This window comes from Haemorhous mexicanus, chromosome 12 (assembly GCF_027477595.1).
Source record: "Haemorhous mexicanus isolate bHaeMex1 chromosome 12, bHaeMex1.pri, whole genome shotgun sequence".
Lineage (NCBI taxonomy): Eukaryota > Metazoa > Chordata > Aves > Passeriformes > Fringillidae > Haemorhous > Haemorhous mexicanus.
Window position 1 is genome coordinate 14,552,621 of NC_082352.1, and position 20,155 is coordinate 14,572,775.

The 20,155-nt window shown below is 45.3% G+C and overlaps 2 protein-coding genes and 1 long non-coding RNA gene across 3 annotated transcripts; 2 read left to right on the forward strand and 1 right to left on the reverse strand.

Annotated features, from left to right (window-relative positions):
- Positions 1-1,168: 1,168 nt before the first annotated feature.
- On the reverse strand, positions 1,169-8,347 carry NUDT21 (nudix hydrolase 21). Its single transcript, XM_059857189.1, has 7 exons — positions 8,215-8,347; positions 5,878-6,078; positions 4,642-4,705; positions 3,892-3,981; positions 3,164-3,239; positions 2,653-2,767; positions 1,169-1,461 (listed from the first exon to the last, which is right to left on the reverse strand). The coding sequence occupies exons 1-7, from the start codon at positions 8,328-8,330 to the stop codon at positions 1,440-1,442; spliced, it is 684 nt and encodes a 227-aa protein (XP_059713172.1). The 5' UTR covers positions 8,331-8,347; the 3' UTR covers positions 1,169-1,439.
- Positions 1,379-3,398, forward strand: LOC132332673 (uncharacterized). The gene is made up of 2 exons (XR_009487972.1): positions 1,379-1,485; positions 2,113-3,398. It is a non-coding gene; the product is annotated as an uncharacterized LOC132332673 (long non-coding RNA).
- Positions 8,348-8,535: 188 nt separating the features above from the next.
- OGFOD1 (2-oxoglutarate and iron dependent oxygenase domain containing 1) lies at positions 8,536-16,571 on the forward strand. The gene is made up of 13 exons (XM_059857186.1): positions 8,536-8,686; positions 8,783-8,928; positions 9,025-9,071; positions 9,527-9,627; positions 10,027-10,143; positions 10,969-11,060; positions 12,116-12,241; positions 12,594-12,707; positions 13,027-13,106; positions 13,243-13,538; positions 14,398-14,520; positions 15,322-15,380; positions 15,944-16,571. The coding sequence occupies exons 1-13, from the start codon at positions 8,536-8,538 to the stop codon at positions 16,103-16,105; spliced, it is 1,614 nt and encodes a 537-aa protein (XP_059713169.1). The 3' UTR covers positions 16,106-16,571.
- Positions 16,572-20,155: the final 3,584 nt, after the last annotated feature.

A 20,155-nucleotide genomic window follows, 5' to 3' on the forward strand; every position in this document is an offset into this window, starting at 1 on the left:
TTCCACGGGTAGAAAGGGTTCTGTTTTCCACTGCCCTGCTAGCTATTTTCCCTTGCTGGCAGCTAAGAAACCATACATTCTACTCACCATCTCTCTGGGCCTTCCATCCATAGCACCAAAGTGAACAGCCCTTGCATTACCTCTCCCCACATTTTGCAGTACATTTGCCATACTGAACAGCTTCAATCTGTCCAAAGCTGTCAGGATTGCTCTGTACATTGCTTCCCAGTGCAGATGGCAGCAGAGCCAAGCACTTCGGCAGGATTCAGTTCTCTTGGCAGCTGGCACTCTCCAACCCTGCCTTCATAAGAGGACAGTGCACAAGCAACAGTGCATCTTCTGATGAGAGGCAGAACTTGGAAACAAATCTCTGAAAGACTCATTAAGCAAAATCATGGAAGACTGAAAGCATTGGGAATGTCACATCCAACTAGACTTTATGTTTAGCCAAGCATGTAAAAACCCCAGAATTAGAAAGATTGCTATTTACTGCCTACAAGAAACTGAAATGTTGGGAAAAAGCAAAAGTGTGGGAATCCCTTGCAGGATGAGACAGCACAGGACAGCATAACATAGAACTACTTGCATGTGGCATTGGCTAAGTGTTTCAGCATGACACTAGTTCTGTCCCATAGCTAAAGAAAAATATACAAAATTAACTTCACTTTCCCTATTTTAACTGTATCTCAGACCAGTCCAACAGAATTTTTGGGGTTGCTACTGTCTTAAGGGGGCACTGAAGGAGCAGATGCATGCTCCATCTCCTCCAATCCCTGTACAAACAGATCAGTTCTTGTAAAAAAGGTAAAGGCTACACTTGCTTTTAAGCACTCATTCTCCCTCAAAAAAGCAGTTCTGGTCTCCAACTTAATTAAGACTCAAAACAAGATTGGACCCACTTAAGCTAATTCATTTCTCCCTGATCCCAGGGCTATTCACTGCTCAGGGATAAAGATCACAGCATCTGAATGGGCCCTGAATGGCTTAGCTCCTCCTCATTCCAAGATCATCTGTATTCCTGAAGAAAAGTAATGAAGTTTAAAATATGCATCTAAAAGTAAGAGACAATAAGGAAAATTAAAACAACTAATAAACAGAAGGAAAAAAAACTAAAAAAACTATAACAAAACAAACAACAACAAAAACCAAACGAAACCCAAGACAAACAGAATCTTAACCATATTGTTTAATGTTGTACAAAACAAAAAATTGGTGAGTATTACAATGAAAAGGGATTATAACACTGGTAGCCCATTGCCATCTCTCTAGCTAAACAGTTGAGATTCACTTCTCGGTTCATACCATATAATGTTTAGTGGCCTTCAGAAACAGAATGACTTGAAAAAAATCCTTGTGTCACACATATTTGTGTCTCTACAGTTCAAAGCTGTGCTCACAGAGACGGCTTCTTCTACTGGAGTCTTCAGGTACATAGGAATTCAGTTGTAAATAAAGTTGAACCTAAAATTAAAAGGATTATACCAGGTGAGGAGTTTCCATTCTTTTTTTTAAGGGTATTTTTGAATGAATAACCAAATGTTTTGTTTCTGCTCTGGATAACCTCCACCTGACAGGACAAAAGTACATTTTTTAATAAGATTGCTTTACAGTATAGCAGTACATACATAATTTTTAACAACCAATCCTACAGTAGCATTGCACAACTGTCTCTTATGGTTGCAGAAGAACTAATTATTAACATTTCATCTCCTAAAACAGGTTCATAGATTCATAAATCATAATGAGAGTTACATTCCTCCATCAGCAACTCTTTTGCAGGATTTCTGCTGCTAGGCCAACCTTACATGTTCCAAGGGGAACATACAGACATACTGAAGAGAGAATTTTTCCCAGCTAAGTTTCATAAATAATTGTGGAAGCAAGCATGCATCTCAGCTTCTGGATGCCCAGCCTTTGGTTGTGTCTGTTGCACCACTACCCAACCTGCATAACAGACAGTGTTTTGCTGGTACTCAACAGGAAGTACCTGATGTCTTTAGAGGAGGGGAAGCCAAAATTTGGGCTTGAGAGAAAAATACTCAGCAGGAAACAAGAATATAGTGCTGGCAATACCAGCACTAACATTCTGCTAACATACTTTTTTCATCGTAGGTAGGTGACAGAAATACTTTCCTGAGGAAGAGCCGGCAGGCTGTCGGACTCCTGGCATGCCTGAACATTCTCTCAAGTAAGAGACCAGTGGGACTAATGAGCTCTGGAGAGACGAGCCACAAGTCATTTCATGTCCCTACAGATATTTGTGTGAGAAAGACGCTACACTTCATTAACTCTACTAGAGAGTGTAAAAACCCACCACATTTAACCAGCACAAAGCTGTGATAACATGCATACCTAACTCAGAGCTTCAAACTCACATCCTGGCTTTAACTCTCCAGCTGTTCCCAACAGCTCCAAGAAGCTGTTCCTCAATCTGTGCACAGACTCATTCTTCTCACTGCCTTCCATATCTTCCTTAGCTACAACTGCTAGCCAGTTGTGATCAGTGCCTCCAAAGTGTTCATCCAGCTCATAAGAAGCAGAATCTTTGGTGACAGATGTCACCTTTTCAAGTTGGTTTCTGTAGCACCTTGCCTTGCTCTGGTGTCCCACAGCAAACATGTTCCCAAGAACCACTATACAAGTACAACATACCTGCTCAAAAGTTGAGGAAGGCTGGAAATAATAGGTCCATATCCTGGTGCATTGTCATAGAGCTCAAACAATGGTGCAGCAACCAGCTTGTAATTTTTGGGGACTGCAAACAAAGCTAAAAACAAATACAAGTTGATGAATCAGGAAAACCAGCACACATACAGCCAAGGTATCATCGTCCCCCAGAGACTTCAAAACAAGTTCACTACATGGAGCACTCAAGCAGGTTTATTCCTTTTCTAGTTAAATATGGGATTCACATCCTGTACACAGATTGATGCAGGAGCAAGAATGAAAATTTACTACGAACTCATGTTCAAAGGATCATCTACCTTCAAAACAAATACCAGCATTTAACTTTGTTAGTGATCAACCACAAACAACTGCAAGCATACACATCTTGGTTTAACATACCGTAACAAACACAATCACAACTTTGTTTTCCTTGGGTGAAATGCACGCATTTAAACATTGTTACAAATACAACCCTTTGATGCAAACAAACACTTACCCTTTTCTTGAAGCTGGACCAAAAACAGCTTTTTGTGTTCTTTCGGCTTTGTTATATGAGCTGGGATGTATGGGTACTAGAAGAAAAATGGTAAAAAACAGTTGTATAGAGCTTTGAAAATATTGTGTAATTTTAAGTGCCACTTTATAAATTATCTAGCCCTGTACAAGCTTTCAGTGTGTCATATATTGTTCTTTCATGGCATCAAATAAAGAAAACCATTTTCCTAAGAAAGTATTTAAGAAAGAAATGCTGTTGCTGTCACACCTATTGAAGGCTCTGAAGTGGCACCAATATCACAAGCGGTTAAAACAACACAATAAAACAGAAATGTATAAAAAACAAACTAAGCAAGGATCTTCAATATTAAAGCCCTTAGAAAGAGGGTAGTGAGACTAGGGTATCTGTTCCATAAGCAGTAGTGCAAGGCCTCCATTGTGGCTACAAAAGGAATTTAAATAGTGCATATGTCTCAGCATAGAACTGGAAGCTACTGCATCCAGTGGTTTCTCATCCATCAGGACAGGTGTGAGAAGGGAGACAGGAGTTTCCATTTTAAAAAGTCTGTAGCTTCTCTTCAGTCATAGAAAGGAGATGAAATAGACAAGCCCTAGAAATACTAATTGCTCATGCAGCAGGTACTCAATAAGCCCATGTGAATGTTGAAGGCTTTTAGAAGTACAGACAGAACTTGACCAAAGGAGATGGAAGCCCACAGGAGTACTCACCTGTGGAGGTTCAAAGTTTGGTCTCCACCAGTTGCCAATGCAGTCATCAATCACCCAGTCTTGCTGAACACCATCCTGACGACCCAGTATCTATCAAAAATCCAGTACTAATCAGACCTCAAACTACCTCAAGGAAATTGTTTTAGTAAACACATACTGGAAGCACAAAGACTTGCTGTAATATGTGTCTGATGTAGCTCATAACTGCTCTGAGACAGCTTTCAATAGAATTGTAAAGTATTTTTGTATAAAGTGAGATTTTTTAGTAAAAGCCTCACCTGGTAGGATAAGGGCACTCTAGAAAGCTTTTCAAAATCTATGCTGTACTCAGCTGGACTGAGTCCTATCAGACCAATGGGAAGAATGAAATAAATTGTTACATTATCTAGCAGAATTAATTTAGCTACTAGGAGAAAATGGTGCATTGGGACGACTATCTCAAAGGCAAGTCCCCATCAGCTGTCCTCCACAACATATCTTATTGCTCATCTCTACACTCACTTGCCTGAAGCCAGTCAGAAAGCAAAGCTGCAAATGAACACAGGACTTGAGCAGCAGGTAGGAGTCAGCCACATTCATCATGCAGATAAATGAAAACTTGACTGCTTTATTTGTTAACTACCTGGGAACATCACAAAAGCAACAAAATAACAACAGTGGTAAGAAAACTACTCTAATGCTTTAGCTTATTCTGGTAATTCTAAAACAATGCAACATTCTGCTACAGCAACATAATGAAAGCAAACAGACCTCTGTCATTAAGCGTTTGAGCCCTTCTACCTCATCTTCTCCTGGATTGAGTTCACCACCAGGTCTGTTAAAATAATCAGTGATGAAAGCCAAAGTTATTTTATTGCATTTACCAATATTCACAGGCAAGTTCCAGGTGCTTCCAGGCAGGGAGTGACAAATTCACATATGGCTCTTAAGTCAGAAGTTCCAGAACTAGCTTTGCTGAATTTGAAGACAGCAGCATAGCTTTCACCAAAACTGAAACTAAAATGGCTATTTATGTCCCTTAAAAATAACTACTGCATTAAATACTTCTAGTTCAGCAGGACAAACTGTAACAAAACACATGAAAATAACTCACACCCTTATAGGGTAAAGTTTTAACAATAATAACCAGAAGCTGAAGGGCTGTAAATACTGCCTGTATTTGTTCTTATGACAAAACCAGCACTCACTGAAGCATACAGAAAAAAGAAAATAAAACTCATGTGGGAAAATGATGCAAGATTATTCATTTTCATCATTACAGCATTTTGCAAATCATTTACAGTCTTGTCTAGTTTGTCCTCAACAGCCCTTCAAATCAAGATGTAAAAAACAAATCTAGATGTAAAATTAGACTTAACACACACACAAAATTGAGAACAATATAAAATGTTAGAACAAGAACATAAGCATGTAACATGAGACAAGTCAAGGCCATCTAGTTTAAAAAAGAAAATCACCACCATCACTACAACCATATTCAATCACTAAAACTTCACTCTGGCTGTGATAACTATGAGATGAACTGAAGCAATTTTCTCAAATTCAGATACCTACCCTTCTTGCTATCCCAGCTCAGCCATTAGTTCGTAAACAGGTATCATTCTGCACTTACAGGGGGTTAGTCCTTGGCCTCCACCTGCCCATTTTTATGGGCATAGCATAAGCTACTGAAGCATAACAGCTTTCACAACACAAGTACAACACACCAACTGCTGATAATGAGTTTTAAACGAGATTTTACTGTAGTGATGCACTGTAACTAAGATTCCCAGTCAGTTCCAAACTAAATCATCTCCCTCATGAGCAGACTCAAACACACTTTAGATTAAAACACCACCATTCAAAAAATACTTTCCAGACTAGGTCTTTACAAGCAATGAATCCCATTCAAAACATCGAGCAGTTGGCCACAGTTTAACCTCTAGCCCACATGTTTAGTGGTCTGTGACAATAAACTGAAGTTACACTTAGGAAACAGACACTTACAGCTTGAAAAAAGTTGTACCCAGCTGCAGTAACAGCACGTGGGGCAGCCTGTGCTCATGCACAATCAGAACTCCTTCCACTGTCCGCCTCATGCCAATCTTGTCAAACTCTTCTCTCATGCGCTGAAACCGAGCTGCCACAGAACTGTCCTTCTCATACAGGGGCTCCTTTGTGCCAAACGTGTAATTTGTCAGAGGATACCTGTAAGGAGGAGAAAAAATGTCACTGCATAACAAGAAATCTAACTTTAAATCCCCATAACAGTGTCTAGCTTGAGGCAGACCCTTCACTCTTGATGGGTAAGTCACAGTGCAGGGCTAAAATCTTTTTTGTGGCTTATGAGGCCCCTGCCCCAGGGAGATCTGTACTATGGAACACCAAGCACAGACAGTCCTGTTGCACTCTAGCCTGGTGCAGGCTCTAAAGACGGAAAAGAAGCACAGAACCAACTGTCATTCAACAGCCACCCTCTTTGATCTCCACGCTGCAGGGAAATGCTCTGAAAGGAGCTGGAAAAGAGACTGGAGAAAAAGCTCTGCTGGGAAGGAAGGAAGCAGCACAGGACTGCAGGTTTTATTCTGCAGATGTTACGAGAGCCTGAGTACAAAACTGTTAGAAGTGGTTTTGTTTTGAAGTGGGAAATCAGACATGTGGATCACAGAAGAGGAGAAATGCTGAGTTTATGAGTACAGGGTTGGGAGCCTGGGATAGGATCAAGAGTGTGAGCAGATCCCTCTGTTGGGCTGGTGCTGGGCCCCTGCACTCCTGTGACAGTGCAGCAGAAACTGGGCAATTTCTCCAGGTAAGAGGGACTGAAAACAGAAAGAAAGGAAAGGTTAGGCAAGAAATGGGTCAGTCCAAGACAGCACAGAGGGCAACAGGGGAGTGTTATTGTACAATTAAATCCATGTAACAGAGAGGTCTGATGGCAGGAGACCTGGAGGAAAGACAGAATCACCCAGCTAAGTCAAAAGGGAGAAAAAAATGGTTCTGGAGAGAGCAGTGGTTTTACTGACTTATGGCACACAGCCACTGAATTAACAGAATGAAGGACTGATGTTTTCCTTGAAATGCTTCTTGGCATGGATTCTTTCCCCAAACATGTCAAACTTTAGTAGCATACCTTCTTCCCCCCTCAAATTCCAGCCCTCCTCCTCCTCCAATTTACCTCATGTTTTACAGTGGTTAAAATAACAAGCCAGTTACCACTGTCAGAGCCTTTTCTCATGTAGACAAGTGAGCCAAAACAATCAGCTTCCAAATCACAGGTTCATTTACTAACAAGCTCCCCTACTTTCACTTATAGTTTAAAACCATCTACATTTCTTTTTCCCTTCATTTTCATTTTTAGATACACGAATTACTTTAATAATAACCTATTATGCTAACCCATACTATACTAATGTGGGTGCATTAGTCTGTGCATCAAAACACTCAGCCTTGACTTAAAAAAAATGCTGCTGGTAACACAGCTTCATGATGAGTCTTTGCTTCAGAAACTCAATAGAAATATTCCAATTTCTAAAGTTCATATTTGAATTTTCACATGACTCTGAATAAACTCAGCTACACCAAAAGAACACAGAAGTGCCAGTGATTAATAGCTAAAATTGAATATTGACTGTTGCAGCTAACATTTGCTGTTTTTTGCAACTTGACAGATGCACTTAGCAAAGAACACATCCCAAATCCACCAGATTTACTAGAAGATGCAAAAATATATGACTTCTCATAAAAAATACATGAATACTTATTAGTAAGTAGTTTGTATCTATGACGATTTTCTGTGGTAAGAAACACTCTGAATTTTAACTCCAACACCTGTCTGTACCAGACAATCCACAAACACCAGGCACATCCAGACACATCCTACTGACTGCCCACGGTCAGCCCAAATCCCAGCGAGGCCAAGAAAAATCCCTGTCTCTATATCGCCTTTCTGGATGCCTATGAGAGCATGAAAATGTCTGGGATGCTCACCACACCTAAACCTTGCCTGTGTTACCTGGGGTTCACACCTCCCGAGCCAGACGCTGTTTCTAAGCACTAAAACATTTACACCGATTATTCCACACCCCTACCAAGGCCGGCAAGCCCCTCGGCCCCCTTGGTACCCTCAGCGCGGCTCAGCAGCCCCTGTCGGGGGGCGGGCCCCCATCGGCACTCGGGCTCTGCCGCCGCTGTGTCCCCAGCCCTCCGAAGGGCCGGGACCCACAGGACCTCGCACAGAGGGCCCTGAGGGAGAACCCCGCCGAGCCGCTGAGGGAGAGGGGACGAGCTCGCCAGCGGGGAGGGACGGGAGGGGGCAGAGCCGGGCAGGCCCGAGGCGACGCTCACAGGTTGATGGTCCTTTCCAGCGTGAGCGGCTTCGTCTGCTGGATGTACTTGTTTCCGAACTGGTTCACCCCGCGGGGCCAGCCGGTCTGCGAGCGGTTGGGCGGCACCACAGACATGGCGAGAAGCGGCGGCAACGAGCGGCGGGAGCGGTCAATCGCTTCTGGGCGCGGGAGCGGCGTCCGCCATTAACACCCGCCCAGCCCTCAGCGCCGCGCGCCGCCTGCTGGGACCAACCGCGCTCCGGCCCGCCTCTCCTCGCTCATTGGCCACCGCAGGAGAAGCGCGGGGACCGCAGGGAGTTGTAGTCCGTCAGACGGTACTATGGCCACCAAGCGTCACGGAGCGGCGGCGCCGGCGGCGGCGAAGCGCGGGAGGCGCGAGGCGCGCGCGGAGCTCTGCGCGGCCCTCGGGGACGCGGTGCTGCGGGAGCGCGCGGGGGCGGCCTGGGCCCGCGGGGAGCGGCTCCGGCACGGTACGGCCCGGCCAGGCCCGCGGGGAGCGGCTCCGGCACGGCACGGTACGGCGTGGCCCGACTCCCCGCCCCTCACCGACGGCCTTTCTCTTGCAGAAGCGGTGGTGCTGGAGCCGGCCCCGTTCCGGCACGGTGTCATTCCCAATTTTCTAGCGGGCTCGGCTTTCGCGGAGGCGCTGCGGGATGAACTGCTGGGTCTCGGCTTCCGCGGGCGGCGCAACGACCTCCTCTCGCTGCGGCAGGTGGGCCCAGGGCCGAGCTGAGCCGGGCCGGGCCGAACTGCGCCCAGCCGAGCCACCCTAACCCCGTCCCTTCTTCTCTTCCATGGGCCGCCGTAGTCCGAGGAGCTGGGGGCAAGCCCGGAGCCCCACGTCGCTGCCCTGAGGTAAAGCGGGCTCCCGCCTCTGCCTGCTCAGGGTGTGGGAAGAGCCGTGGTGGCTCCACAAGGAAGGCGATCGCGGGCTGGGTCCGCCTTCTGCCCCCATAGTCGGGCCAAAAACCGGCCCTGGAGCGCTGACTCTGCTTTCTGCTTGTCATGGGTACTGAAATCTGTTCAACTTTCATCCATAGTCAGCTCTCCTGCACCTGTCACCTCTGAAACGCTTCCCGGTGCACCTTTCGACTGGTTGCATGCTTGCTGCTGGTTATTGCCAGCAGTGCTGTGAGCACTGGGCTGTTTTCCTGGCCAGCACCTGTGTGGTTCTACAGAAACACAGTCACTCACAGCAACAGCACCTGTAACTGTTTAAGCAGTTGGCAGGGAGGCAATAAATTAGTTTAGTCTATGATGATACATTTTATTACACAGGAGGACACTTACTTGTGTGCTTATCTTCCCAGGCATGCTCTGTGTGAAGAATTCAAAGTGTGGCTTTCTGCTGTGACCCAGATAGTGCTGGAGCCAACTATTGACATATCCTGTGCTAAATATGAATATACTGGTCAGTCTATAAGTGATTCTTTTCCTAAAGCTTCTGTGCATGTGTTGGGAACAAAATGTCTATAGAACATCTAGTTTTATTCTAGTCCCAGAGTGTCCCAGAGGCTGTCAGCAGCAAAACAGTGTCTGAAAATGAAGTACAAATGATGAAAAAACTGTTGCTAGTGTATAACTGCCTGTACCTTCAGAGTGGCCTGATCTGTCAATTGCAGTGCAGTCCCACAGAAGTGAATCTTGCAGCTCTCAGGCTGGTGATGCTGATGACTGAAAATGTAGTTCTTGTAAAGAACATGTTTTTACTTGTTACATCCTTGTGGGGACAAAGCTGGGAAGCAGTTGTTGGAATGAATCATGCATGTACTGGAAAGATGCTAGAGCAGCAAAACGTGTGTAATTGCAGATGTGTTGCTGTGCCACGATGATGAACTGGAAGGTCGGAGAATCGCCTTCATCCTGTACCTCGTCCCACCCTGGGAGAAAAGTGACGGGGGAACGTTGGATCTGTACAGCACAGACGGTAAAAGCTCCAAGCCCAGCCTCAGGTGGATGGCAAAGATGAAGCTCATGTGCCCCTTGTAGCAATTCTCACCTCAAACAGTAGAAGGGAGATAAGGAGTTTCTCCTTTGTTCAGAGAAGCTGATATATAAGTAAAGTGTGTCCCTTAGGGATGGGCTGTAGCAGGCTTTGCAGACAGTGCTAACAGGCAACAGCAGACAAACTTTTGGAAGGGTCAAGAGTAGAGACAGGATGGAAGCGATGCCAGTAAATGTGCTTGGAACTCCAGACTGATGACAATAACTTCCCTTTCCAGCAGCAGAACCACAGAATGGTTTGGGTTGGAAAGGATCTTAAAGCTCATCTTGTTCCAGCCTGCCTGCTGTAGGCAGGGACACGATCTACTAGAGCAGGATGCTGCAAACTCCATTGAGCATTTCTAGGATGGGGCACCCACAGTTTCTCTGGGCAACCTGTATCAGTGCCTCACTGCTCATAGTAAAGAATTCCCTTCTAATAGCTAATCTAAACACACCCTTTGTTTGAAGCCATTCCCCCTTGTTCTGTTATTCCATGCCCTTGTCTTCATGCCCATGTCCCAAGTTCTACAGCAGTGGTAGCTAGCTCCTTTTGGCTCTGGAAGAGGCTTTAGGTTGCCCCAGGACCTTCTCCAAGGTGAACAGCCCCAACTCTCTTCCTGTCTCCATGCAGAGGTGCACTGATTCCTCAGCAAGCCCTTGCTCTGAGCTCCATTCCTTATGCCCAGGTGTCCCACCAGTCACAGAATCATGTTGTCAGAGAGAAGTCCCAGTTCATATCTTAACCAGAGTATGTTTTCTTCCTCAGAACACTTTCAGCCACAGCAAATCACCAAGTCATTAGTGCCTTCATGGAACACCCTGGTTTTCTTTGAAGTGTCTCCAGTCTCTTTCCACCAGGCAAGAAACTGTCTTTTGTTAATTTTTCAATCCTCATTGTTGTGGTTATTCATTCTGTGTGTTATTACAGTTCTGATGGGGAGGGAGAAGAACTGTGGGTAGAGTGGATACTTGTGCTGTGTGTTAAAGAGAGGGCTTCAAGGACTTGAAGGAGGACAAGAACCAACAAAGCCAAATTAAAACCATCAGTCTAGCTGCATCATCCTGGGAAAGAAAAATTTCCATTTCTATTTTGTGTTACTATCCTGGCAAGCCACTGCTGTGAATTTTGCTCTCACTTGTTTCTGTTTGTTGGCTTGTTTTAAACTAATTCACATTTTGATATGGTGGTCATGACTTTGCTCCAGAAGAGCTCCTCAGGTCATCCATCACCTTGCCAACAGTGCAAGGGCACTGTGGAGATCTGGCTGTACCCCCTCAGTGACACAGACAGTGACACAGACACAGACACAGTGCAGTGCCCTACAGCAGAAATGCTGATACAGTTAAGGAGTACTCTGTGACACTTGTCAGGAAAAAGCATGGGAACAGAATAAATAATTTGGGCATCTGTATGACACAAACGCCTGACTGAAATCTGACACTCCTGTGTACCTAAGAGTACCAGGGACTGTATCAAACAGGGCCAGAGAGCAGAAGACTGGAAAGGAAGATGATCAGTGATATAGGTTGGGCATCTCCTGACCTAGGCCACTTTAGGGGGCTATTTTTGTGTCATTTATCTCTTACAGTTGTTAATTAAGAGCAGCATCTACTTGGTCACTGCCCTGATTGTTTTCAGGTAGTGATTTAATTTTGTCTTAAAAATCCATGACTCAAAGCTCTCAGAGGAAGAGAGAGAATGGATTCTCTGTGAGCTTGGAGTAAAAGCTTAGACTGGAGTTCTGGAAACCTGCAATGGACTTCAGGACAATAGGCCTCTCTCTGATAATCTGTCCTGGTCTAGGCCTGTCTGACATTTCTGTGTATGCAGTGGGCTCTCTGGAGCAGAGTCCATCTCCTGTCAGGAGTTTGCTGGTCCCTGTGTGACAGTGAGTGCTGCCCCATCGTTGCAGGTGTCAGAAGTTCTGTCGCGGAAGTGCCGCCTGTCGGTGAGCGGTTGGTTCCACGGCCCGTCTGTGGCCAGGCCTGCACGGCACGTTGAAGCCCCCTTGGCCAGGAGCCCACACATCCCCTATGATGTGAGTAACAAGCCTACATCTGCATATCTGCATTTCTGTCTTTGACTTGTGCTTGTAATACCTGTTAGGGAATGCATCAATGCACTGGGGATGCTTTAATCTTTATCCCATTCTCCTTTTCATTTCCTGTTGATAAGTTTGTATCCAGTTTCTTTTTTATGTATCTTTGTATGTTTTACATACCTACAGTAGTTCAGTTCATTGCACCACAGAGAATACTGTGGTGCAATGAAATAAGGCAGTGGAGTGTGTTTTTCTGTAGGAATCCAGCTCTGTTGCCAGCTCGATAGGGGGAATTGGGGAATCTTCTTCACTTCTCAAAATTCAGTGTTCTAATACATTTCCCTTCCAGCATGAAATATTATATGAGTGGATCAATCAAGTTTATTTGGACCTGGACTCCCAAGCTCAAATCCAGGAGGAATTTGAGGAGCGATCAGAAATTCTCCTGAAAGACTTTCTTAAGGTGAGCCCAGTAATTCAATTTGATGTGATCTGCCAGAACTGGTCAGAGGGCTGGCAGTACCACATGGCACAAAGGCTGGGAAAGGTCTTGCTGGCATATCTATTAAAACAAAGCACCTTCTAAGTTTCACAGCTAAAGGAGAATGGACCAGGTAAACCCCAGAGGCCCTTTCCAACCTCAACCACTCTGATTCTGTGTAATGATCCCCTCTGACTGCCTGTACACTGCGGCATCAGGACTCAGCAAAAATAAAACACTTGTCTTCAACCTTGTTTTCTTGGGAGCTAAATGTTAACATTTCTGCATCTCTTTCTCCTAGAAAGAGAAATACCAACTACTATGTGAAGCATTGGAGAGCAAAGAGATCCAGTGGAGTAGTCGGGGGCCAGCCAATAAAAGGTGAGGAATGACAGCACGCTGCACCTGGTGATCAGGCTGAGCAGGAGCTGCCATGAGGCTGCACTGGTCAGTGCTGTTGTTTTAGATGTGGTCCTTGTTAGCTCTCCCACAAGGAGATACATCTGCTGTCTTTCAGACTCTATGAGGCAGCAGAGGAAGACAGCCTCCCAGACACCCTGAAGAAATTCCTGCAGCTGCTGCGCTCTGAGGCCTTATTTTTACTGCTTTCCAACTTCACTGGCCTGAAACTGCACTTCCTGGCTCCCTCTGATGAGGATGAAGATGCTGGGGAGGGACAAGCAGCAGACACCAGTGGGCACAGCAGTCCCAAACCTGAGCAGGAAGAGACTGAACAACCAGCTAGTGGCAATTCCCATCAGCCACACCAGCCTGAGAACACCCCTGAAGCACAGGACGGCGAGACGCAGAGCAGTGAGTAGAGCAGCAGCAGTGTGAAAGGATTCAAACATAATTCCCAGTGATTTTCGTGGAACTAGGGTTTCACCTTGTACTGCAGCCAGCACAAGGCACCAGCACAAATGTGGGACTTGAAGCATTTTAGACTGATTATCTGAAATCAGTTACCATTGCAAAAGAATTTGAAGTAAATCAATGACTAATTTGAGGATACCATTTTGAACAGACCTGAGTCCTAAGGGCGGAACTTTTGGGGGGACTGTTAATCTTTTGTCAATAGTTACGTGGTTTCTACATCTACAGACCCCTGCTTCGTATAAAGCATATTCTTGTATGAGATAATAAATCCAAAAGAGAAAGATGAGCAGGTCAGAAGTAAAGCAATTTTAGAATTAGAAAATTAATACCTAAAACTAGGATTCAGCCTTTCAGAAAACACTTAGTTGAATTTAGTTGTCAGTAGACACAACTATGAAAGATTAGATTAATTTTGGATTTTGACTGGTGTTTATTTAAAACCAGCGGCTCTGAAGTTTAAGGGTAGAATTTTTGAAAATGCTCATCGTGCACTAAGTCAGACAAGCTACTGGACACTGGAATAAAAGGTAATAAAAAAAACAAGTCCTACTGAAAAAATCCCACCAGAATAGTTACCAGGAGCAAAGGCTGTATGGAGCAAATCTTGGTCCCACTCCTACACATTTTGTTCGAAGTACCTAACCTAGAGTTACCTCTAGGAAAGATACTGACATGTGATATGTGGTTTTTACCCTTTTCCACTGGGGCCAGCAGACAATTTCACAGTGGTGTGAGATGATTGAGCTCAGCTGATGTGGTTTCATGGCTCTCCCTGGGTGTTTGTGCCCTCTCCTAGGCTCGGGCACCCCTGTGTGTGCGGGGGAGCTGCGACGCTGGACCCACGGGCACTACACTCTTGTCCATGACTCTCAAGCCACAGAATTTGCTCTTGACCTGCTCTTCTTCTGTGGCTGTGAAGGTAAGTGGATGAGAGAGAGATGTCAAACTCTCCTTTTACAAGGTTTGCATAAAGGAATGACTTCTGACTTCTCAGCAGTGCTAAAACAGCCAAAATTTCCCTGCTTTTTCTTTCATAGAAGGTGTCTGTAGACTTTGTCCTAGTCCTCACTTCGGTATAAACCCTGTTTCAATAGTCCTCATGCAAAGGTTTGGGATTGTGGCAGTGGAATCATCTCTGGCCTTTCCCGCTTGCGCCAGGAGGTGGCGCTTGCGCAGAGGGAAAGGCTGAGCCTCCCAGACCTTTCCTCTGCTAGGCAATGGCTCTGGGCACGCTGGGGGGTCAGCTGGCCACAGTACCGAGGAGTGTTCCACCCCCTTTCTCATCAGAATTATCATTACACCTCCCAGTCACAAAGCCCAGCGTTTTCAAAAGTTACTTTAGGCATAACTAAGCATTTTGATTGCTAGTTAGACGGTGGTAAAAAAAAAAATCTAAACACAAGCATTTTAGACCAGATGAGGCCAGAATGTACAGCTGATTGAAATCTTTTGGCATATCTGCTAGGGCAGAACTATTCTACAGATGAGGAACAGTGCACCAAACAACTTTAAATAGCCCATCTACCATAAAAGGCAAATCCAGTACATTTGCTTCAAGTTGTTTCTGAACAGAAGAAAACAAATAGAGAGGCAGGAGGTCAATACTTACTCTGTATCCAGTATCTCTGGGGAGTGGGGTGAAAAAGTGGCATCTCCTGGAAGGCTGCATGGAGCCTGGACAGCACTGAGGTTTCTAAGAACCTTTCTTTTCTATTTTAAGACTGGGATCCTGAATATGGTGGCTTTACTTCCTACATTGCTAAAGGTGAAGATGAAGAGGTAAGGACCTCAGATAAAATCAGATAAGGCTGTTTAGGGTGGAGAGACATAATTACACTTTGTCATAATGCCAGCATAATGCTGAGGGTGCTCAGTAGCACACTGGAGCCTCCTTGCCTCAGTCACTGCTCGTGGGCAAAGCTCTGGCCTCAGCTTCAAGAGGCTGCTGTTTACCTAATGCATGAGACCTGGGCCCCGAGAGTGCCTCACAGTACCTGCACCCAGGGCTGTTAGGGAAGCCTGCCTTGAAGGGACACAAGGCTGTAGCAGGGATAACACTTGTCCAGGGAAGTGCTGTTCACTGGGGTCCCATTCAGCATCAGTACTAGGACAGTGCTGAGCAGTCATACTAGTAAGAAGTCCAGAAGCCCTTAATATAACTGCTTATAACTGTATAACTGCTTCAGGTAAAGGGTATTAAAATGAAAATAGTGTCACAGTTAATTTTCTAACAGCAGCCCTTTGTTCTAACTAACTTTTGAAACTGTTTTGGTTTTTCTTAAGAATTTTATCAAAGCTATTTTTGTGAAATTGATTTCCTTCCTTATCTTTGTGTCCTCTAGCTGTTGACAGTGAATCCAGAGGACAACTGCTTGGCCTTAGTTTATAGAGACAAAGAAACTATGAAGTTTGTGAAATACATCAACCATCGAAGCTTGGCACGCCTGAACAAGCATCCAAACAGAACAGGATTTTGGGATTTTTCCTTTGTCTATTATGAGTGAACAGTGGTGGGTGGTGGGCAGGTTCCCACTCATGTTCAGCTCTGACTTAAGCACAGACAAACTTTGCTCATGCAACTCCATCACAGTGCATAATGTGGGGGCAGGTGGTTTTTTTAACTGCAAAAAGAGGAATTCAGTCTTTTCCAGAGTCCATTGTAACGCACTCTCAACTGCTTTTAATGCTCTGTGGGTGAGGTTGTCACACAGCTGTCACCTTTCCAGCTGTTCTCTCATGGGAGCAGCACAGTGCCATCTCTGACCCATCAGGGTGAGAGTTACAACTATCCATTGCCCCAAGCTGCTGACTGATTTTATTAAAAAAAAAAAAAAAAAGGAAGTGGGTCAGTTAAATGTTTCATACACTGGTCAAGCAAGTTTTGTTAGAAAATGCCCAAGACATTTTCTGGGGCTTAACTGTGTTACTGGTGCTCCTGAGACAAAAATAAAAGAGCTGCCATGGCAAATATGAGGTTTTTCCAGCTGCACAACTCTGTAGTTGGGAAGGAAGACAGTGAGGCTATAAAGGCATTGGGAAGGACTTGGCACCATAACAAGGAGCAGGACTTTATTATGCTAAATGCTGTGCAGACAGACCTAGATGCAGCCCTTTTTCCAAAGAATTTACAGCTAAACAGCCAAGAAGAAACCTGTTCCTGCACACTCTTCTTGGGTGGGTGTGCAGATAGCTAGGCTCCAGCCTCAGAACAGGGGCCAGGGACTGGAAGCAGGAATGAGGCAACTTGCCTTTTTGTGGCTTCATGTCCACAGGTAGTAGGGAGGTCACCAAACACCATGGCCTTGTGTCCTTTTTGTTATGTCCTGGGTTTTAACATGGCTTCTGTCACTGGAGATCAGCTCAGATCTTTTGAGGCAGCAGCCAGCCAAGTCCTGTGGTAAACACTGCAAGAAAGGCAGTGAGTGTGGCCTTGGTCCAACACCTCCCTCCCTACACATTTTCAATACTGTGCACCTGCCCCACATTCACTGCAAGCAGGACTGTGCCAGACTCACCTCTGAGGTGTCCAGCCCACCAAGAGGTGCAGCAGAGCTGTACCAATGCTTCAGAAGACAGCCAGAGTACAGAACACACTGCTGGAGGCTCGGCCCTGGTCTGCACCTGCCTACCTGAAACTTTTTTCTGTCACTCAGAGGCAGGTGTTCTTGCAGCTCACACAAGCCAGAGAGTGCAGGCCACGGGCTTGCAGTGAGCTGGGGAGTGTGCATGTTTCATTGCTCCTGTCTCTCCTGGGTGGGGAGAGGGCAGCTTTGGATTAAAGTCTGCTCCTTCTCCCATTCCAGGCCTGTTGTTGGAGGCCACCACAGTGGTGTAAAACCACAGCTGGCAGTAGAGGAGCAGTAAACTCAAAGCAAAGCTCACTGTTGCCATGAGTACTCTGCACCCTTTCCAGCAGGTGGGATGTCCTGTGGCCATGTCTCTATGAAGATACAGGAGCAATAAGCTTCAGCTTCAATCCCAATACACAAAGTTCAAAAAAGGAACCCCTGCCATTGCTTTCAAAGGGAAATGCATCTCAGCCCCTGCAGGAGCCAGAGCAAGGGGTGAACACTGCTGTTGGAGAGTGCTGTGTAGGACTCTCTAGGTCCAGTGTCAGTTCCATCCCAGATGATGAGCAGCTGCTCAGTTCTAGCTACTCCCTTATGCTCTGTTGGGCAGGAAGGATGGCTGGGAGGTGGTTGCCCCAAGCTGCTATTGCAAGATCTTGTTCATATTCTGACTCATTTCCTGAAGCCAGCATCTCTGTGTGCTGCCAAAACTCTCTTGCTTGGTTTTAATCTCCTTTGCCACTTACAAAGACAAGGGGATGAAGCTAGAAACAAATCCTGAAGTGAGGATAGAACCCTTTGCATCATGGTTTCTGAGGTACTTTTCTGCCTATTGGGGCAGCAGCTCTTCATGGGAAGAAAGCAGTTCTTAGAGAAACAAGTTCTCATTCTGAGCTCTCCCCTAGAATGAGACAAGTAATGGAGGTTTCAAAGAAAAAACTCAAAATTATTTGGGTAGTTTGGAACAAAAGTGACAGACACCACAGCTATTCACAGCATAGTCTGCTAGGCAAAGTTGGGAGTAAATTAATTAACAAAACAAAGTTACTTCTTTGACTGCATTGTGAGCCTAACAATGTGCTTGGTGGATCTTGGAACATCCTTCCAAGAGACTGGGAAGAAGTCGGGCTCTTTAGAGCTTGCTGCTTTTTAATAATAAGTATTACACTAGAGGGCATACCAGCCTCTGCTTGAGCAAGCCCCTATCTACCTGATCACACAAGGAACCACCCTTCTTCCTCTGGTGACTCAGATGAAGTAATTTAAGAAGCCAAATTTGCAGTTAGCTTTCAAAGGTTTAAAAATGAACATGTCTCTGCTCTCCCACCCTAAAGCCACAGGCAGCCCCAGGCATGACTGGTGCTGCAGGTACAGAGGAAAGACTTCGCTCACTAAAATTTCAAATTACATGAGCTACTGGAGGAAGAGGGGCCTTCATTTACACAGTGCCAGTAATGGGAGCTTTCTCCATACATGCTCTTGCTGGATACCAATCTGTATTTACAATTAGGTGCAGCCGCTTGCAAAGTAGGTGTGTTTTTCATTTGGCAAAGTTAAAAGTTGGTTTTACAGGAAAATAAATTACAAATCTGTTGTCAGAAACTTAGATAGGGGAAATCAGCCTTACCAAAGGTCTGGACAGCGAGTGAAGGACTGACCTCACTGCCAGGAGCAGACCAGAGCTGGGACTGGCAGTGCCTGGTGTGTAGTCCTGAAAATCAGACTGATGGGAAAGCTGCTTTCTGATCAGAGTCACTCTCTTGCTCTCTTTTCATTAAATAGAGTACATAAATGTAAGTAAGCAAGCATTAGGATTTTGAACATAAAGAACAAGAGCTTGAAACAGTGGGAACAGGTACAGCAAGTGGCAGAAAGCCCGGCACTTATGCCAGGAGACTGTTCCATAATCAAGTCTCCGAGTTCACTTGCTTAGAACAGCATGGGTGGCTCACCACCCTTCTACCAAGCAGCTGGATTTGACTACCAGTTTCTGGAAAGGATTCAAATGAGCTTGGGCTGCAGATTCTGACTGACACAGGTCTGTGCTTTCAGCAGCATAGTTCTCCATATGGAAGGGGCCAAGGCAGTGGCGAGGGGCAGTTTTGGGAATAAAACATGTTGTGAGGATTCCATGCCCCATTCAACTGGTCACACCATGCTCACCAGTGGCTCTGTAACAAAGGGTGTTGCTAGTTTTAATTCAGTAGTGGCTCCTAAGAAAAACCAGTTAGAGGCCATGACTCCTCCTGACAGCCCCAAGAAGCCACCCAAGAACTTCAAGATGGGCCAACTCCTCCCTGCCCACGTCACTAACACCATTGTATGGTGGCAAGGGTGATGCTGATGCAGGAGCACTGGGGCCCAACCTCCATCCTGTGCAGGTTATTTTTAGCTTCCAAAAGAAATTTGCTTTGGCAGAGGTTCTAAAATACCTTTAGATCTGAGATAGAGCCTTACTGTAATATTTTAATCCAATTCTAAGAGATCACACAACTAAACAGGTTTGAGCCAGGAGCCAAGTCATTTTCCAATACCTTCTTTTGATCCCATTAAGTACTACCAGCTCTTCATGATTATGCACCAAGCTTGGGTGTGTAGTTTGTTTTTGTTGTTCCTGAAATGCACCCTTGCCCACCTCAGTATCTGCAGTTTTTCCAGCAGTGGCACAGAACCAGTAGCTAGAAGCAAAACTTTCTGCAGTCCAGGCGTGGGGAGAGTTCTGGATATGAAACAGACCACTTCCTACCTGCACAGATCATGGAACTGGATACCTGTCAAAGATCTTCTGGCTTAAGAGCCAGCAAGATGTTATCTTTTGGTGGTTTTCATGCACTGCTCTGCAGTTTACCTAGAGAGCCACGCATGCCTGCGTGAAACCCCAGATTCTCCAGCACAGGAAGTTCAAGTGTAAATGAACTATGCAGCAGAAATCAGAGAAGTTGTTTGGGCTGGGTTTTTTCAACACGTAAATTTAGCAGTAAACAC